General features: G+C 36.2%; 1 protein-coding gene across 1 annotated transcript in view; it reads right to left on the reverse strand.

Moving 5' to 3' along the window:
* Window positions 1–1358: 1358 nt before the first annotated feature.
* Window positions 1359–17730, reverse strand: part of MRPL3 (mitochondrial ribosomal protein L3) — a 31158-nt gene continuing 14786 nt past the window's right edge. Inside the window, exons 7-10 of the mRNA XM_074840039.1 lie at window positions 13647–13755; window positions 11678–11755; window positions 10556–10633; window positions 1359–1976 (exon numbers count right to left, since the gene is read on the reverse strand). Of these exons, the coding sequence (XP_074696140.1) occupies window positions 1827–1976; window positions 10556–10633; window positions 11678–11755; window positions 13647–13755 (415 nt within the window). The 3' untranslated portion in view covers window positions 1359–1826. The remainder of the gene's footprint in view (window positions 1977–10555; window positions 10634–11677; window positions 11756–13646; window positions 13756–17730) is intronic.

Below are 17730 nucleotides of genomic sequence, written 5' to 3' on the forward strand. Positions count from 1 at the left end.
TTACCAATGAAGTAAAAAACAAGAACAATAGCAAAGCTGCTCAAGGAAAGCATATGTGTGCCAGAATTATTCCATAAACCAGAGCAGAAGAGCAAGCTATGCATATAGCCACACCCTGATTTACATGTGTTCAACAGCAAGTAAACTTGACACGCTGTAACTTTAAAAACCTATTTTGTAATCAGGAGAGGAACACCAAACACCTCTTGAGGAAATCCTGAACAGGTGACACCTTGCACTCATTACCAGTATCATGGCCAAAACAGGACACCCCACTGGGTATTCGCTACAGGTATGGGCTTCTTGCACCACATCTGCTGTGTGATGCCTGCACTTGCAGAGCCCATGTTACTGAAGAGAAGGGGAAGCATGAAGGTGGTGCTGTTATTCAGCATTCTGATGCATTCACTTGAATCACATTTTAATTCAACTGAATCCAGTTAAGAGCATACCCTACAATGTAGATATTTACCAGTTCACATATCCATACCACAGTCTCTAATGATCCCTCCCAGTCTTCTACAAGCCAGTAGCTATATACAGCCTCTTTAAGATGGTACATGGTTTCTTCAAGCTATTACAAAAAAATTCAAAACACCTTCAGTGACAGAGACACCATAATGACAAGGACATCACCTTTTAAATGGGATAGTATTAGTAAGGTCTTTAGGAATCTCATATTTACTTAGATATTTGATGTCTTGTGATGAAGCTGCAAAGATGAATAGATAGCACTGTCACAGTATTAACAGTAGCTTAGTATATGCAAATTCTTGAACTACTGTAGGTCTTGTAAGCACACACTCAGATGGCACTGACAGTTATGCAGGTACTTGCTTCTGGACGTGGGTGGATTTACGGCATTCAAAAGATCAGACATAAATAGTAAATCACGTAAGATGAAAAACAAAAGGAGCGTATTCATTCCAGCTATTACTGAAAGGCAGAAGAAAAATGAGCATTATCATAAAGACAAATCCTTCACATTTGGCTTGCTTTCTTTGTTATAGCTCTCCTGCAATCAAATAAGAATCCAATACAGAGACAACTGTAGATGCGGAAATATTTCTCCAGAGAGCATGCAAGGGATCCTCTGTGAAGTTCAGAACAAGCTGTCAGCAAAGGCGACAAACAGGTGGCAACTGCAGTCTTAGTGCTGCTTTGTTACTGAACATTTCCCATCCGAACACCCCCTCGCTGTACACACTGCCAGAACTCTCTGAAGAGACAGACAGTGGTTGGCATCATCTTTCCCCTAGAAAATTTGTTGGGTATCTGCTACATTAAACTCAACACAACATTAAAGCAAAAGGAGAGAAAGAGCTCTGGTGAAAGAAGGAAACAAAACAAGCTCGTGCTCCTATAGAGCAATGCATTTTCTTCTTTTATTTTGGATTATTCTTCACAGATCCCCCCACCCCAGATGCCAAGGCAGATTTAGAAGTTTTTTTGATTGATCAGAGTTGGCCAGAGTACTTTCTACAAAAGAGAAACAGAGTTTGGTAGCATTCAGAAAATTAAATGGAACCATCTTCAAAACAACAGTTTTTCACATATGTGTAATTTTTCACAGCCTGAGACAGAGGATAGAAGATCACTGATCACAAACTGTTTGGTGTTCTCGACATCCTGCTCTGCAGACTCACCTACTGCTTTAAACAGAGGTTTGAAACTGGCAGTGATAAATGTTATTACCTGACCAAAATGGCAATATCTGAAGTGTTCAAGTCAGTTGGCCAGACTGTGATTCATAGGTTTACTTTTATACAGCATTGCAAAGTTTGTGAAAATAACAAAATTGTGTGTTTTTAAAGACATGAAGAACATTATGCATATGTGACAGATGGATCCGTGAACTGGAAAACCTCATCATCATACAGGTCTTCTGGTAGTTTTTCATCTCCATCAGCAAAAAACGTAGGAAATGGAGGGTTTTTATTGCAGTCCTTGCGAGTAGGCAATTTGCTATCTCTGACCTAAAAAGCAGGAGGGGGAAAGGTGTGGTTAATAAATCGTACAGAAGACTTTCAGACAGTGATATGCTAGAAATTAATGAAATCATCCTGCATGCATAAGAAAAAAACCAGCAGTATTCACACTACACTTGTTTATCTGATGAATTCCAGGTATAATCATCAGTTATTTTAACATCAACCTCAGCTACTGAATTTAACATTTTGTACTCATCATTAAGGAGTTTTTAAAAAACCAGCAAGACAAAACAAAAAACCCAAAGAGAATTTATCACTTGTGTGATAAATTTATCACTACTGTGACAGAATCAAAACCTACTCTCATGAATTCATTGCTCAATATTTTAAAATGTTATTAAAATAAATGTGTGTAAGTCTGGCTTGTTTAAACTGTGTTTATATCCCACATGACATTCCTACATGACATACCAAATTATATTATGCAATGTAATTACCTTTTCGACAACCAAGACATGCTTTTGTATTTATGATACAAACTAATCATGGCAACTAATTTTGCAAAGGTATGTGCATGTGCTGTATTCAGTCCCTCTGGCTACTGCAAGCTATTCAGTGACTGCAGAGCTAAGCATCTAAAATTCTTCACCCAGAAATCAGTACCCAGGTTTGTCAAACATGAGTCTTTGAGAAAGTTGATTTCCAAGAACTGTAGCGCCACAGAGCAATTACTTTCCTTTACTGACCTCTCTACATGTGGAAAGATTTAAAATCTAGCCCCTGAAACTTCAATCTCTGAAGAAAATTAGTAGCTAGAATTATCAGCAAAAAGCAGTTTGCCTGTGGTAGAAGATAGAAAGCTGGTATCTCTGAAGAAAAAAAAGAGCTACAAATTCTGTAGTGATGAAATTTTATTTAAAAATAAATTCTTCATTTCTATATTGTTACATATGATCTTCCTCCCGAGCTGTAATAATCCCTTTAGCCACTATACTCAACTGGATTAAAAAAAATAAATGTACAAATAGATTAGACAAAATTTTAGTACAGAGAAGATAAGCTCTTCCTCTTATTTTTTTGGTGGGCTTTTAAAGAACAGGAAGCTTGTTCTTATTTGGTTGGACAAAAACCTCACATAAGACAATTGTGATTTATACCAGAAATTAAATAAAACAATTTTATGCCCACTGAAAGTTCTGTTCTGACAGCACTATATTTACCAGATTCATATCTGCTATTACTTGAGCCTTTCCCAAAGTCCATGAGGATTCCTGCAGATAAAGTGCACAATAAATTTGACTTAAACTTCAGCTTCTGAAAACTGTTTGGGTTTGGTTTTTTTTTCCCCTGAGGAAGTTCCAAGAGTTTTCTAAGTGCAGGCTCAATAAGCAAAAGAAAACCTTTTTCTAAGAATGAGGGGGTGAAGGACTCAACATGAACTGGTCAGGATATCTACTTAGCTTTTCAAGTAGATCATTCTTCTTCCACCAGACACCTCCCTACGAAAAGTGTTCTCTATTCACTTGTAAGCTGCCGTGCATAACTACTGAAGTACCTGTAGTCCCAGCAGGCAGCAATTTACATTGTGTATTATATGGAATAAACTAGGCTGAGGTCCAAGTCCAAAGACCTTTGCTGCAACAGTTCCAGCAGTGGTGAGTTCAGAGGAAACACAGTCAGCTTCAACAGTGCGATGAGAACTGCTGAGGCTGAGAAGTCATCCCTCCCTTTCAATATGTTGCTGCTGTTTCTTTTACTATATGAAAACATGTTTTAATAACTTCACCAGTTACCTATTATTTCCCTTGCCCCTTCCTCTTTTACTCCCTGATCCTATTACACATCATAAGCCTTCTCTGTAAACAGCAAAAACCCCCATGGTCTCTACACAAGCTACAATAATATTAGGAAGATTAGAGGAAATGATTTTATTTCTGATAACTTATTCATTTCATCTATTATCTTATTAAAATGTTTTTCATGTCTTCTGTTTTGTTATTTTGGATTATTCTCATAATGAAATAATATGTGCTGTTACATACAGGCTGTCTCATTACAGGCAGTTTTGGACACCTGGAAAATTAAAGGTATTTATATATGTTTATTATGTTTGCTTTCCTCTTCCCCCCCCCCCCCCCCCCCCCCTTTTCTTAAAGCAACAACTTCTTAACCCAGGATTTAGGAGTAAGACATCTGCTCTTAACTGAAGGCAAACCCAACAGTCTAATCTTAGTCCTGCATTAGTTTATCTAAATAAATGTAAGATTGCTGTTCAGCCTCAACATTGTATTTTACATATTAATGTCAAGTGGCATTTTGCAGATAGTACCTCTTGTGTGATAAGGAGAATTCTTAAAGTAGTTTTAAGATTCTTATGAAACATTTTCAACAGACCATTGTTGCTTTCAGAGAAGTACAATACTGTCTCATTTTGCTCCTTCCAAACTCCTCAGAAGCTTGACAGATCCCAGAGCAACAAGCCATATCTGATGTTAAAACTATTTTCTTCTGATATGCTCTTTTTTTTTTTTTGATTGGTATAATTGACACAGTATTTCTTCTGACTGGTGAAAACTACTGCTCTTTTTCCATCTTCTACATTCATTGCTTTCAAATGCAATTTAAGTTCTACTCCTGAAGCACCATCTTAGATCATCACTACCAAATGGAAAGAACATACCTCCTTCTCACTTGTAAGTTTCAAAAGTTGTTAGATATTATTATTATTATTCTTATTGAAAGGAAGAAAACTCAATTTCATTTTACATCTGAAAGTACTGATTAGCAACTTAAAACATGGTATGATTTATCTGTCTTCAAAAGAGTTACTGAATGACTCCCTTTACATTTATCAAGGGCACCAGCATACCAAAGGTTTCTTGTATGTATTACCTCAGATTCCTGCACAATAATTTCACAATATTATAAAGGGGTTAAATGGCATACAGCAGCAGTTACACTTGTCTGTATAAGCATGTACACCAACAAGAAATAAGTGTGACCCAGCACAGCTCTTCTTGTTCTCTCTTCTCTTTTGAGAACACCCCAATAAAGTTTTAATGCTCTGTATTACTAAAATCCAGTGAATTTAGCTCTCACCCACAAAATGAATCAGGCTGAGAGCCCAACTGTTTATCACAATCCATAAAAACATTCACTGTATAACTCAATATTACACAATCACTTGGCTTGCTCAACTTCTGTATTAATACTGTATTACAGTACACTATACTACAGATAGATGGTGTATATATAGTAGTGTATACATTACAGTATATTCTCTGTGAAGCTTTTTTATTAAGAAAAATACTACAGAAATCTGAAATGGAGGTGGTTGGGATTTTGTCACTAAATCTTTAAAACAGTCATAAAGGGTTTTGCAGACAATTAAGAAACCGCACATATGCATGACCCATATATTGATGGCATAACAGGCAGTATAAACAAATACCAAAAAATCTATCACCACGAAATACTTAATATGGTCTTAAACAGGCAGTAAAACTCGATGTTGAAGTCACAACTCATATTCGTAGTTTAACGGGCCTTCAAGCTATGTTAGCAACCACAACAAAGAGTGCGTTTGCAAAACAGGAAAATGTGTTTAAATATACAAAATGTTAGAAATAATCTCCTCAGGTGTCAGCTTCTCTTCTATTTTTGAAGCTAGACAGAAAATTGAATTCAAGAACTATATCCATTTCTGACCAGCCTTATTTTGTCTTAAAAAAACAACCAACCAACAAAAAACCTCACACAACTCTATCATGGGGCCCAAGGTACGGGACAGGGATCACAGAAGGCATCACACTATTCCTGCATTTCCTCAATTTGAGCACAGCACACTCAACTCAGGCATCAGCAGCTAGAAACACAGACAGTAATATCGGCAAGTGTGGTACAAAATAAGTAGGATGTAAATCCCTACAGACTTCTCTAAAAAAAAAAAAAAAAAAAAGGAAGACTGCAAAGTTTATTAACTCAAGAAGAATCCTATCTAAAGCAATTGTATACTTAAGTTTAACTCAATTCTAGCATACAAAAAGGCCAGTTCAGTGTCTAACTTGCTAAGCAACTTCTATGAGTTACAAGATTTGCCAGAATTTCTGCTTTCATTAAAAGTGATATATTTGAAGTGATCAACATTGAATGTCCTAGGAAAATCAGGTGCCTTAAAAATTAGGACAGGTATGAAACATTATCAAAGATAAACTATAACATCCTGAATTACCATATATCGTATTACAGTATCCCTTCCATTATAAACTAACTGCTTAAAAAGGGAATTAGTCTTGCCTTTCTCTCTTGAATGACAGAAGAGATAACTTTTTGGTAGTATACCTCTCGAGAAATCGAGAGTGTAATGGTTTAGCCCCTGCCGGGGTCTGAGACCACGTGGCCGCTGCCCCTCCCCCACAAAGGGAGTGAAATACAAAGTCCCGGTCTGAGATAAGGAAAGGTTTAATACAGCAGTGCAATAGCAACACAACAAACAGCAACAATAACAGTGATAACAATGAACAGAGCAAAGTATATCTACCAATACAGGAGTGAGAGGAGCAGATGTATAAAACCACGCGCCCCGCGCTCCCGCGCCAGGATGTGACGCGCCAGCATGTGAGGTCCGCATGGTATCTGAATAACCCGGCTAGAGCTCCCCCCCCACTGCTGGGGAAACTTAACCCTATCCTGGTTAAACCAGGACAGAGAGCCATAGGCTTTCAGAAGAAAAAGCTATTAGCTTTTTTTCCTAGAGGATCAACACCACAGACAGTAACTATAGGCCCTGTGATCTAAGAAGATACCTGTTTTTCTTGGTGTATTACCTGAGGTAGGCTATCTTGATAGGCACAACACGCTAATATACAAATGCTTATTCTGCAACGTTACTCTTGTAACAGAAAAACTCCATATATTCTAGCACACTGCTAAAGTTTCTTAATTTTATTAGACCTTGTCATTGAGAAAGAAATCCATACTAAAGTAAGCTTTTTTGATTAGTTTTCCAGTTGGCTAGAAACATTACTTATGTCAGTTATTTACCTGCATGCTTCAGTGTGCAATATCAAATGAAAACTGATTTCTAATTAAACCATGAATCCATCAATCCTAGTATTCTGCACTTTTATTCTGCTGAAAATGAAACTTGAAAAATTTAAGTGCTTCATCTCAAGGTAGATACAGTGCTGATGTACTAAGTTTCCAAAAATATATAACGTACAAAATAAATATATGCCTTAAGGTGCACTGGGGTTTTAATGGTTACCAAGCAACAGAGTGGGTACTGAACACAAAAGCCTTCCTCTTAGAGACACACAAAGAGAAGAGTATTATGCGATATTCCACTTTTTGAGCTCAGATAGATGGATCCAAATCCCCTAGACATTAGTGCTACCTAATTATAGGCAGTTATTTAGTAGAATAAACAGTAATTATGAATGCTAATATCATGTAATTTCTCTCCCCAACTACAGATCCAAATATACAACAATGTATAGAAAATCAAAGTCTATATGCAAACAAGAAAACACCCTGGAAGAAAGACATAAGACACAAGCTAAAAACACCACAGAGGAGTGCAGCGAGATTAAATGTAGAAGGAAAGAACAGAAATTAGAAAACACATGCCAAATGGTATTGCTTTGCATGCTTTTTTAATTAAAGCTTTCTCTACTCTGCAGAGATGTTATTTGAAAATATAAGGGAAAAAATAATTAATACATGTAATTCATATGGTTTACGTAAGAAAAAAAAAAAAACCAGAACTGATTCACCAGCTCGAGGAACTGGAATGAACTGTTGCTGACTACTTACTCCCTCCAATCACCAAATATGTGAGTGCAGACAATTTTAAAATATCTATTTCTTAATAGTAATAATACCTACTACTGTGCATTCATCTCAGTGTTATTTATTACTAAAAAGCCATGAAAGTCTGGAGCACTTTGGCCAAGATCTTTCAAATATTGTATTATGTTAATCAGAGAGCTCTAAGGGTCAAAATCCCTCATTCTTCACATGGATCCTCAACCTGCATTAATGGAATTAGCTGCAACTCTGAAATATGTATGCCAAAATACATCTTTGAAGATACTTGTACTTCTAAATCGTAGATAACCATGACTTGAAACATTTTCAAATATAGGTAACTTGCAAATACAATTAATCCAGACCTGTATCTTGTAGACATCATGCGCAAGGATCAGTAAAGCAGTCAGGAAAGTGCCTTGTACCATTTAGTTAACACTGACAGAGTAAGTTTACTTGAAAAGAACAATGGAGACATTTTAACTTTTGGTCTTAGGATAAAGTTCCAATCATCATCCGTGGTGAGTGAACTGAACAGAAATCACTCCTGGACAGGGCAAGCACTTAAATGGTGTGCAGCAGACTGTCATGGCAATCAAAGTCCATTATCCTCTTCACATCACAGATGTGTTTTACTGCATAGCTCAGATGACTTGGCCCAGCAGTCTCCTGTTAACACGGCTGTTGACTATGGCAGTACTGCTGCCTCAAGGATTTTTTTAAGCTAACAGCACGACTGCTTTCAGAACAAAAACAGTAAATCCAAGGTGTTAAGGTGGATGCTCTCCAGCCTAGACAAGAGTATGTCTTTGTAAAGAAAAAGAGAAGGTGGAAGAAAATGGTGGAAGTGACCCAATCATGAAAGAAAGCATGTAACACTTCCAGCAGGTTCTTCTCCAAGCGCAAGTGTGCCCTGTCTGATTAGCAAGGGGACATTGGTTTGTTTAAATGAGATCTTCATGGCGTACATAAGAATGAGTGGTATTAACACACACAGCTTTGCTTTTAAAAACGGTTTGTATTACAGGCCTTTAATAAATGTTTTCTTAATTCACTTAAAACCAGAAATCAAAAAAATGAATTTACTGAATCCAGTTAGAATAAAAGTTATGAGCTGGTAGAAATAAATACTGTACTCAAAGTCTCAGTGGCTTCCTAAAATGTCATATTCTTGCAGATAAGACATCTGAGATGAGTACATGCAGTTGCCACTGAACTATATAAGTGTGGATTTTAACAGCATGACTAGGAGAGCAAGATGCACAACCTTTTGCAACAATTAGCTCTTGCTTAAGAGTACTATTAAGATCAAAGAATAAAGTCTGGGCATCAAACATTAGTCACTTTTTCAGCTACATTATGTTGCTTGTATACATATGTTGTAATTTAAAAATAACATCCTGTAACAAATTCACACTTAATTAAAGCTCAGACTAACATATAGCAACCAGGTTCATGGCTCAGGATTAGAAAAAAATACTTAGAACACAGTTAAAGAAAAGGTCATTCAGTCCAATATATGGATGAAAGGCCAGTGAAGCTACAGTCTTAATTCTATGTCATTGATGTCATGCCCAGTAACTTTGCAGAAGTTATCCTGAAGACTACTTCTCCTGGACATCTGTTAACCAATTTTTACTATCTTGGGAGAGAAATGTTTAATACATTCTCCAGGCTTGGGCTGGACATTACAGTCAAAGCAGTTTAGAGATACCTCAATCAGAAAAAAAAGGCCTTATTTCCAGTGAGAGAAACACAACAATAAACTTCATATTTCTGTGTGTAAAATACCTATGCGAAGGGTAGCATTGCTTTACTTAATGCCCAGTAATATGGAGTTCTGCTCCACAACTAGGAAATACATAACAGACACCGGATGTCCATAGTAAAATGTGACAAGAACACAATAAACTAGCTGAAAACATCCGAACTTGATGAACTCTGTGACTTTTCAAGAACTGGATTATTTAAATACCTACAATACTTCTGAAGATTTCAAACTATGTATCAGATATATAGGTATATGTACAACAAAATTTTTATAATCATTCATAATAAAGATGTTTGATATGCTGTACTCTAAGAAAGGAAACAAAGTAATTTGTGCTTGCAGATGTGTAGAATGTACCCAATTAGAAAGAAAAATCTATTTTGAAAATAATCCTTAAAAGTACTTTTCTTGCTTTGATGTGGATTATTTGCATTGTAAGAACACACTTCATAATTTCATTTTTTCATAGAGAATCCATAAAATTTGAAATTAATTCTGTAGAATGCCACAGAAAATAACACTGACACATTTACACTGATTGCAAAGGGAACTCACATCACTGTTGTGAATTCCAGCTGTCTCCTCCTGTCCCTCAACTGCTTCTTGGAAAGGTAACAGCTACTGTGTGTGGGAATGCTCTGAATAACATTTAAAGCAGTGTTTGCTGTGTATTTCTCTTCATGAATACAGCCCTTAACTAATGTTCTGGAAATCTCACCACCATGCTGTTGGCTTAGGTTAGTGTTAAAAGGGGATGGACCCAGCCCTGAGACACTCACCACAGCGTTACAGCAACTGTGTTGGTTTATCATATGCACAACCCCAGTGTAAAGTTAAGAATGAGCTGTTTAGAGTAAGTGGTGACACTGTCCCTACTAATCCCTCTCTTTTACAGAACTGAGCCTACTGCCCTTTAATTCAATAGTACAAGATGGGACTCTGAAGAAATGAAGATTGCATTCAACCAATGTTTTTCCTTTTGTAAGAAGAGTTGTAGAGAGCTTAGGAGTCACCAATATCAGTGACTTGAAAGTAGCAAACATACCTTCACCAGACAATTTGTGTGACCTGGAACAGACCCGTTTACGTAAATAATGTCATGTTTTGTGTTGATCCTCCACACCTAGGAGACAGAAAAAAACAGACACAGAGCTCATTTTAGAGACTATTCCCAGTTTTACAAACAGTGGTCCAGCAAAGCACAAACTGATTAACTGGAGGCGGTAGTCTGGGGAAGAATATTCTTCACAGGCCTGAACTTGCCACAAAATTCAGTCACACACTACTCTGAGTGCACAGCTTTCTAATGCAGGAGTCTACTAAACAGTTTTAAAGGGCTCGTGATCAGGCTACATTTGGTAAGGCAGCTCTTTGTTCAGCATGACACCAACTGAAGCTCCCAAGTCTCTTTTCCCCTCTAGCAGCAACAGCTGTTGAAAAACATCACACGTGACAAATTAAAACAAATATGCTCATGAAAACATTACTGCAATCATCCAATAATTTCTTAATTTTATGAGGTGCTCAACTGAACATGCACGTTTTCCATTACAAAAAAAATTAGTCTTAGTTAGCCCAGAGCAGCAGCAGCACTCTTTTTGCAAACTAGAGGATAACATGGTTTTTGTGCAAACTGCAGGGTTTGCCTTCAGAGACAGAGAAGAGTAGTTGTAATAGCCCAGGAACTGCTGCAGCTATGTATCCACCAGAATCTAGACAGAAACTATAATCCCCTTTTCGCACATAAAAGTGAAGGACCACGATAGTCAGGACGTCAAACAACTCAGACTTGGGTTGGGTTTGAACAAGTGGAACGAAAGGCATGAAAACATTAACTGAAGGTCACCAAAAGCCTGATTGTTTTCCCACTTCAAAGGCAGAAGTCAAGGACACAGTGAAAAGCACATCAGATGTGGAAGTATCACCTGAAATGCCAGTTCCCAGGGTACACATGGGCAAAGGTAGTTCAGGTAACTTATTTGTAACTCACAAGCAGACAGGAGCATACACTTGCCGCTCCTGTCTTTTCAGCTTGCTTACTTCAGGATGCTCCTGTCTGGATGCTGGCAGAAATGACAGACAGTACACCAACACAAGGCTACACGGCTAAGTCCATTGCTTGGCAATGCAATCACCTTACACACATTCTAGCATACTCAGAACTCACCTTTAATCCAAAAGATGTCCTATAGATGTTACCCATTAAACCAGGCATTTTCTTTCCACGATAAACTTTGGCAGCTTTCTAGATAAAAACAGAGTCAAAAAAATCATGTAACTGAAAGAGGTACACCTACAAACTCAACAGAAGTACCAAAGAAAATACGCTGGTATTTCCAATGTCGAAAATATCTAATATCGATTAGTATTTTAAATACCTCCTGCTGAAGGTTAGATATTACTTTAAATGTTATCTGAAATACTTGACCTCAATCATAAAACTGCTATAAATGCTGTTATATCAACCAAGGGATTCTAGCTTTGCTTAACACTTAATGTGTATAGATTCAGTGCAAAATTTGCACTCATCCCATACTTCCACTTCATGAAAATCAAGAAGAGGTTTTTTCCTAAAAACCTTGTCAACACAAGACTCTCAGCTACATCACAGACCGCAGCAACTGGAAACTTGCCTAAATTACTTGTGCAAGCTACCACTGAGCTCCAGAGCATTCTTGCCCTGGAAGGCTGCCAAAATGAAGATAACTGTAGTTTCTCTCCTCTCCCTAATCCATGAGTTTTATATTGATGTAAACCAGATTTTTAAAAGCATGTATTTTTGAGAACAGAGTTTTTAATTACATTCCCTGCTATTGCTTAGTTTCTATATCACATTTTTGTTTGGCTAGGTATAACCTAGAGAACAAAGGTGGAAAACAAAAGGCAAAATAAGTGCCATAATTTTCAGTTCTACAGTATTATCAAGGGATTTGTCTGTTTCTTGCACCACTCTGTTATTCATTAATAATGTTTAATGTTTTTTTAACACATGAAAATCATGACTTCAGGAAATCAGCTGCAATGAAGTTCTAGGGACAGGATCCAGTACTGAACAATGCAGGATCACAAAAACATCTGAGGTGGTCAGCACTAGACTGGAAAATAAAAATCGATGCATTGTTTTTCCCCTGTTGCATCCTTTTACCATGTTTCCTTTTCATCATACCTATTTCCAATACTATTTACCATTCTATATACTTTGAGAAATTACATCCAGCATTAGTGCTTAGGAAATTCTAATTTAAAGAGAAGAGGGGTTATTTTGTAACAATGAATACCATCTGCTAAAACAAAGTGTTGTATGTTCAAATATTTACGTTCTTCAGTCTTCAGAGAAAACAGTGCCAGGTGTAGAATTCATTTTCCAGCTGAAATGAAGGGCTATAAATCAGTACTGTATGCTTTTACAGTCTCAATTACTCTAACTTCATTGCCTGGTGCCTTTTTGCTCTTGAGTATTATTAATTCTTTTTTCTCTCTAAGAAAATTACAGACAATCCAGGTTCAGTACTGTGACTCAGTTGGTCTTAACTCTGTGTCATGAAGCTAGTTTGAAAAAATCCCTCTTAGTTCAGCCTAAATATTGTGCAACATTTATAGGGACAAAGTTTTAAATGAATCTCTTCCAAAGAGCTTTTAAATGAATATTACTCTGCTCTGCTTAAAAATGCTTAGAAGCCAACAAACTATTCTGGGAATCAAACAGTTCAGTAAGCAGCTACACAAGCCAGGCAAGGTGATAAAAGCAACTGAGGTTCCAAAGAATAGTACAATATCTGCAGTAAAATACCAGATAAGTCCTTTCCAATCTATAAATGTTGTGATAAAAGATTCTTAGAACTCTCTTTGAACCATTAAGACTATTTCTCTCAGCTATACTACAAAACACCACAATTTGCTCAGTTAAAACATGTTTGCTCACTTACCAGCAACATAGAATATTCATAAATCGAGGCACAACAGAACAGCTGTCTGCATTGCTCATTATACAGGTTTCTGAACTTCCTTTGAGACAGCTAGGATTCTCTGCTACCACAAATTAGATGGTAACAGCTAGCTATTGTGGAATTGTTCATTTTTAGTAACCAGTTCTAAAAATACTGAAGAATGCTTAAATAGGAAAAAAGAATCCTCACATTGGTAGATATTGCTCCAGGACGTCTGTGAGTTTTCGTCTGGCCATGGGTCGCAGGCTGACCTTTAAATCCCCACCTTTTCATGACACCTTGAAATCCTTTACCAATTCTGAAAAGAAAAATAATTAAGAAACAAACCTGGGTTAGTCAGACTTAAGGTTTCTAGCAATAACCAATAATTTCAGTCAGACTCATGATCTTTCTATCTTTAGCAAAGCTCAGCAGAGAGAATAATCTTTTTTTTTTTTTTTAAATCTGCATTTTATACCATAAACATATTCTAGTGCTTTACAGAGTAAGAAGCACTAGAATAGAGTCAAACAGGCAAAAAGACTAACATAAAATGCTTCTTGCTGTGATGGTCCTCCGTACATGGTACTGTAATGAAGCTTTCGCCAGGTAGACACCAGAACAAACAAAACAACCAAAAAACCCAAATAAAAAGTAACTGTGTAATAACACATGCAAAAACTTAATGACAGGCCCTAAGCATCAAGAGAGAGAAAAGAAATGGCTGCTTAGACTAGCATAAAAATAAACCAAGGAACATTTCTTTTCCAAACTACAACAGACTCATTTCTTGAAAACAGTTTTGTGTGTAGCGAGAACACTTAACTCTTTTGATCAGTACTCATCTAACAAATAAGGTCTAAAACACAGTAACAAATAGAACATTTTCAGAGTCCACGCCTTAATCTCTGAGGCACATGATAGTATTACTGGCTTTGGAGTTCTCCATTTACCGCAGAGACAGACTCAATAGGAAAAATTGCTTCGCTGCTGCACAAAACAAAAGCCGATTAAAGTGTGTGTTTAAACTGGCATTGTTTGTTTCCAAAAAGAAAAGTGTGACCACAGGGTTTATGGCTGCACTGATTATTTGATTAATTTAACAAGATGATCCTTTTCCTGCAATTTACAGAAATCCTTTCTCTGCTAATGCACTTTGCAATGTCATGGTCTTATTAGTTCAAGCGTTAGAACCTTCCAGCCAAACACAGGAAAATAAAACCGTGTATGAGCATGCAAACAGCACACTGTATATATGAACTACATTTTCCTGACTCCCCTGATCAGAAAAGCATTACCATTAAAAACTAGAGAAAATATACAAATGCTGAAAACACCAACATTCACAAAAACTGGATTCTTTCCTCCTCCACTTGAATAATTCTCCTCTCATTGGTTGGCCTAGTTGCCTAGAGCAAGTCAAACTACACTCAAAACCAGCCACAAATGGGAAGAGTTTCTAAAGCCACAGAACCATAAGGAAATAAGACTTGTGAAACCACTGTGTCCAACTCTTGGTTTTCCCCTTCCCTGCTTAGAACCTAGTGTTCAATTCCAGTTAAATTTGGCACAGAAGAAAGATATGTAATTGTTTGAAATAAAAATTATTGGTTAGAAAGTCCTGATTTTTTTTTTTTTTCTCCCTTCTTACAACTAACTAAGGAAATGCTAAAACATAATTATAAGTAGTGATATGTTCCTTTGGCTTGCCAGCTGGCCAGTGGTTGCCACCAGTAAGAGAGTCCTTCCAGGCCAGCAGATGGTGGTGCAGCATGGGGATACAGGGTCAGGGCTGTAAGAGGGAGCTAAAGGCATCTGGGGGAGGGAGGACCTGCGTTACCTGAGGTCAGGAACACAAGACAGGAATCTAAAGGATGCAAGGCTTTGTTACACCAGTTTCTCATGAATCAGTTTATTTTAAAAGCTTGCAGTAATGAACAGCAATAGTTGTAAAAAAAAGTCTGAAAAACATTCAGACATTAAGAAAGGCTCAAAATTTGTCTTTTTCTATGTCTGCAGATTGCTAGGGGATTAATAACTTAGCAGAAACTAAGCTATAGGAAAACTCCTATCTGTTCCGCCAAAATGCTATTTTTTTCTTTGAAACTATCTGGCCACGTTTTCCAAGTAGACTACTTCTGGCATCTCTAGTTGGAAGGTGGAATTAGCAAACTCTCCAAAATCAACTGCAAGTGGGTTGCATAACAACAGCTGTGCAGCCACCAGAGAGAGCAGATTGGGGGCATGATTAATTCTTTAGCTGCAGAAATGGACTTGCAATTCTGAGAAAACCATATAACCATCCAAAGCTACTATTTCAAAAGAAAACAGTACTGTCAACTTAAATCAGGAAGCATAAATCCCTCATGTCATGAAACCACTTCAATATTTCATTCAGATTGTTCATTTTTATACATGAACAATTTAGAATACTGTAAACTGTACTTTTTAATAAAATATAAAAATGTAAGAAATAGTTAATACTTGTAAGAGATGCATTTTGAAAAAAATGCTTACTTCATCAAATGCTGTTATCTTCAAAAAGAAGAAATCATATCACAAGATAGAGTTGCTAGTGTTTAATGATTTATGCAATAGAATACGCTCATCTACTTCCCGGTCTTTCCAATTACACACATTTTTTCTGTGAACAAAGACCCAGACTTTACGACACCAAAGCCTTAGGAAATTTATATAAAGTATAGCCAGACCAAAAAAATCCACTCTAGTAAACCTGAAAATTCTCATGCATCTGTTTATCCGGAATATAAAAACAAACCTCCAACATCTGAAATATTCTGGCTAAAGTAAAGATATCTCAATGCTGAAATTAAAAGTATTTCATAACTTACAATGCTTTACTATCTACCAAGGTTCTTTAATCATATTAGTTCAATAATGCTTTAGAAAAGTTTCATTTTTTATTTATGAAAAACTGATTGAAGGTCTCTGAATTACCTACAAACACACTTTATCTTATGACTTTTTGAACATTAATTTTCTATTCCACATGACATAGTTACCATCATGATTGAAAATAAAAACGGTTTTTATTCATTAAGAAACAGTTACAGTTTTCTTTCATTCTGGAGTTTTTCATTTTTTTAAAAAGAATAAACAATGTATAATGTTCTTTAAACACGTCAAGATGAGAAACAATTACACAGACAGTGTATGTTTTTTCCTAGACTCATACTCTATCTGAAATAAAGCTGGAACCAGAATAAAAACTACAGGATTATGTAAATAAAACATAAAGTTTAAAATAAAGTAAGTTGCTACTAACATCTGTTTAAACCAAATTTAGAAAGGAGGACTGTTCAACTAGGCACTTAGTACCTCAGCCAATATACCTCAATCATTCCAGATGAATAGTGTTTTTCCAACCTAAGTCCACCCTTGATGTGACTGTGATCTGCTCTCAAACATGATTACTATATGCAAATTTTCCGTGACCCAAAATTTCTCTATATTTCTAATGCAAAGATTTTATATTCTTCCAATTGTATGAAATGCAAAGTGCTTTTGAAATTAATTTTTATCTTATATAAACAAGGAAGAGAATTTAAAATGCATGCTGTTCAAGAAATACCATGGAAAATCACAGAAGGATTTATACAGTTTACAGTTTTCTTAAACTTTTTAAATTCTGCCAAAAAATTAACAAATATATAAGAATATATTCTTCTTGACTTCCGAACAGATGCCAGGTGTCAGCTATTAGTATTACTTATTAATTTCAAATTGTTTAATTGCCCTCTTTGACCTTCTTAAAAAATTACTGGGTATTACTGCATTCAGCAAGTATCACCAATAAAATACAAGAAAAATTATTATTGAAACTAAACCTAAACCAGTATTTTGCAAAAGTGAATGAAACCGAAAAATCCCTGAAAAGAATACTAGATCTTTTATTACTTAAAGTCTTATGAGTTCATTTCCAACAAATATTTCACAACATTAGTGTGAGCTAGCCAAATCAAAAGATTAAAACATATAGTTATCACATACGCAATACATACTATTTTATGCATACTATTTTTAGTGTATTATTTACACTATTCTACGTAATTTCACATTAGCCTATATACGTATGAAAGATTCAACCAAACATGTACCTCTCCTGGAGTTACTTTTCTTATTATGATCTGCAACACAATTTCATTTAAGAATGCACCAAAAGAATCCCTGATTCCCCCCTCTCCCAAGAAGTCCTAACTACTGACATCCCACTATATCTTGTTCATTAAAATCTGTTAAATCTTTAAAAAGAAACACAATACAATTCTAATTT

The sequence above is a fragment of the Strix aluco genome, chromosome 1 (genome assembly GCF_031877795.1).
Source record: "Strix aluco isolate bStrAlu1 chromosome 1, bStrAlu1.hap1, whole genome shotgun sequence".
Classification (NCBI taxonomy): Eukaryota; Metazoa; Chordata; class Aves; order Strigiformes; family Strigidae; genus Strix; species Strix aluco.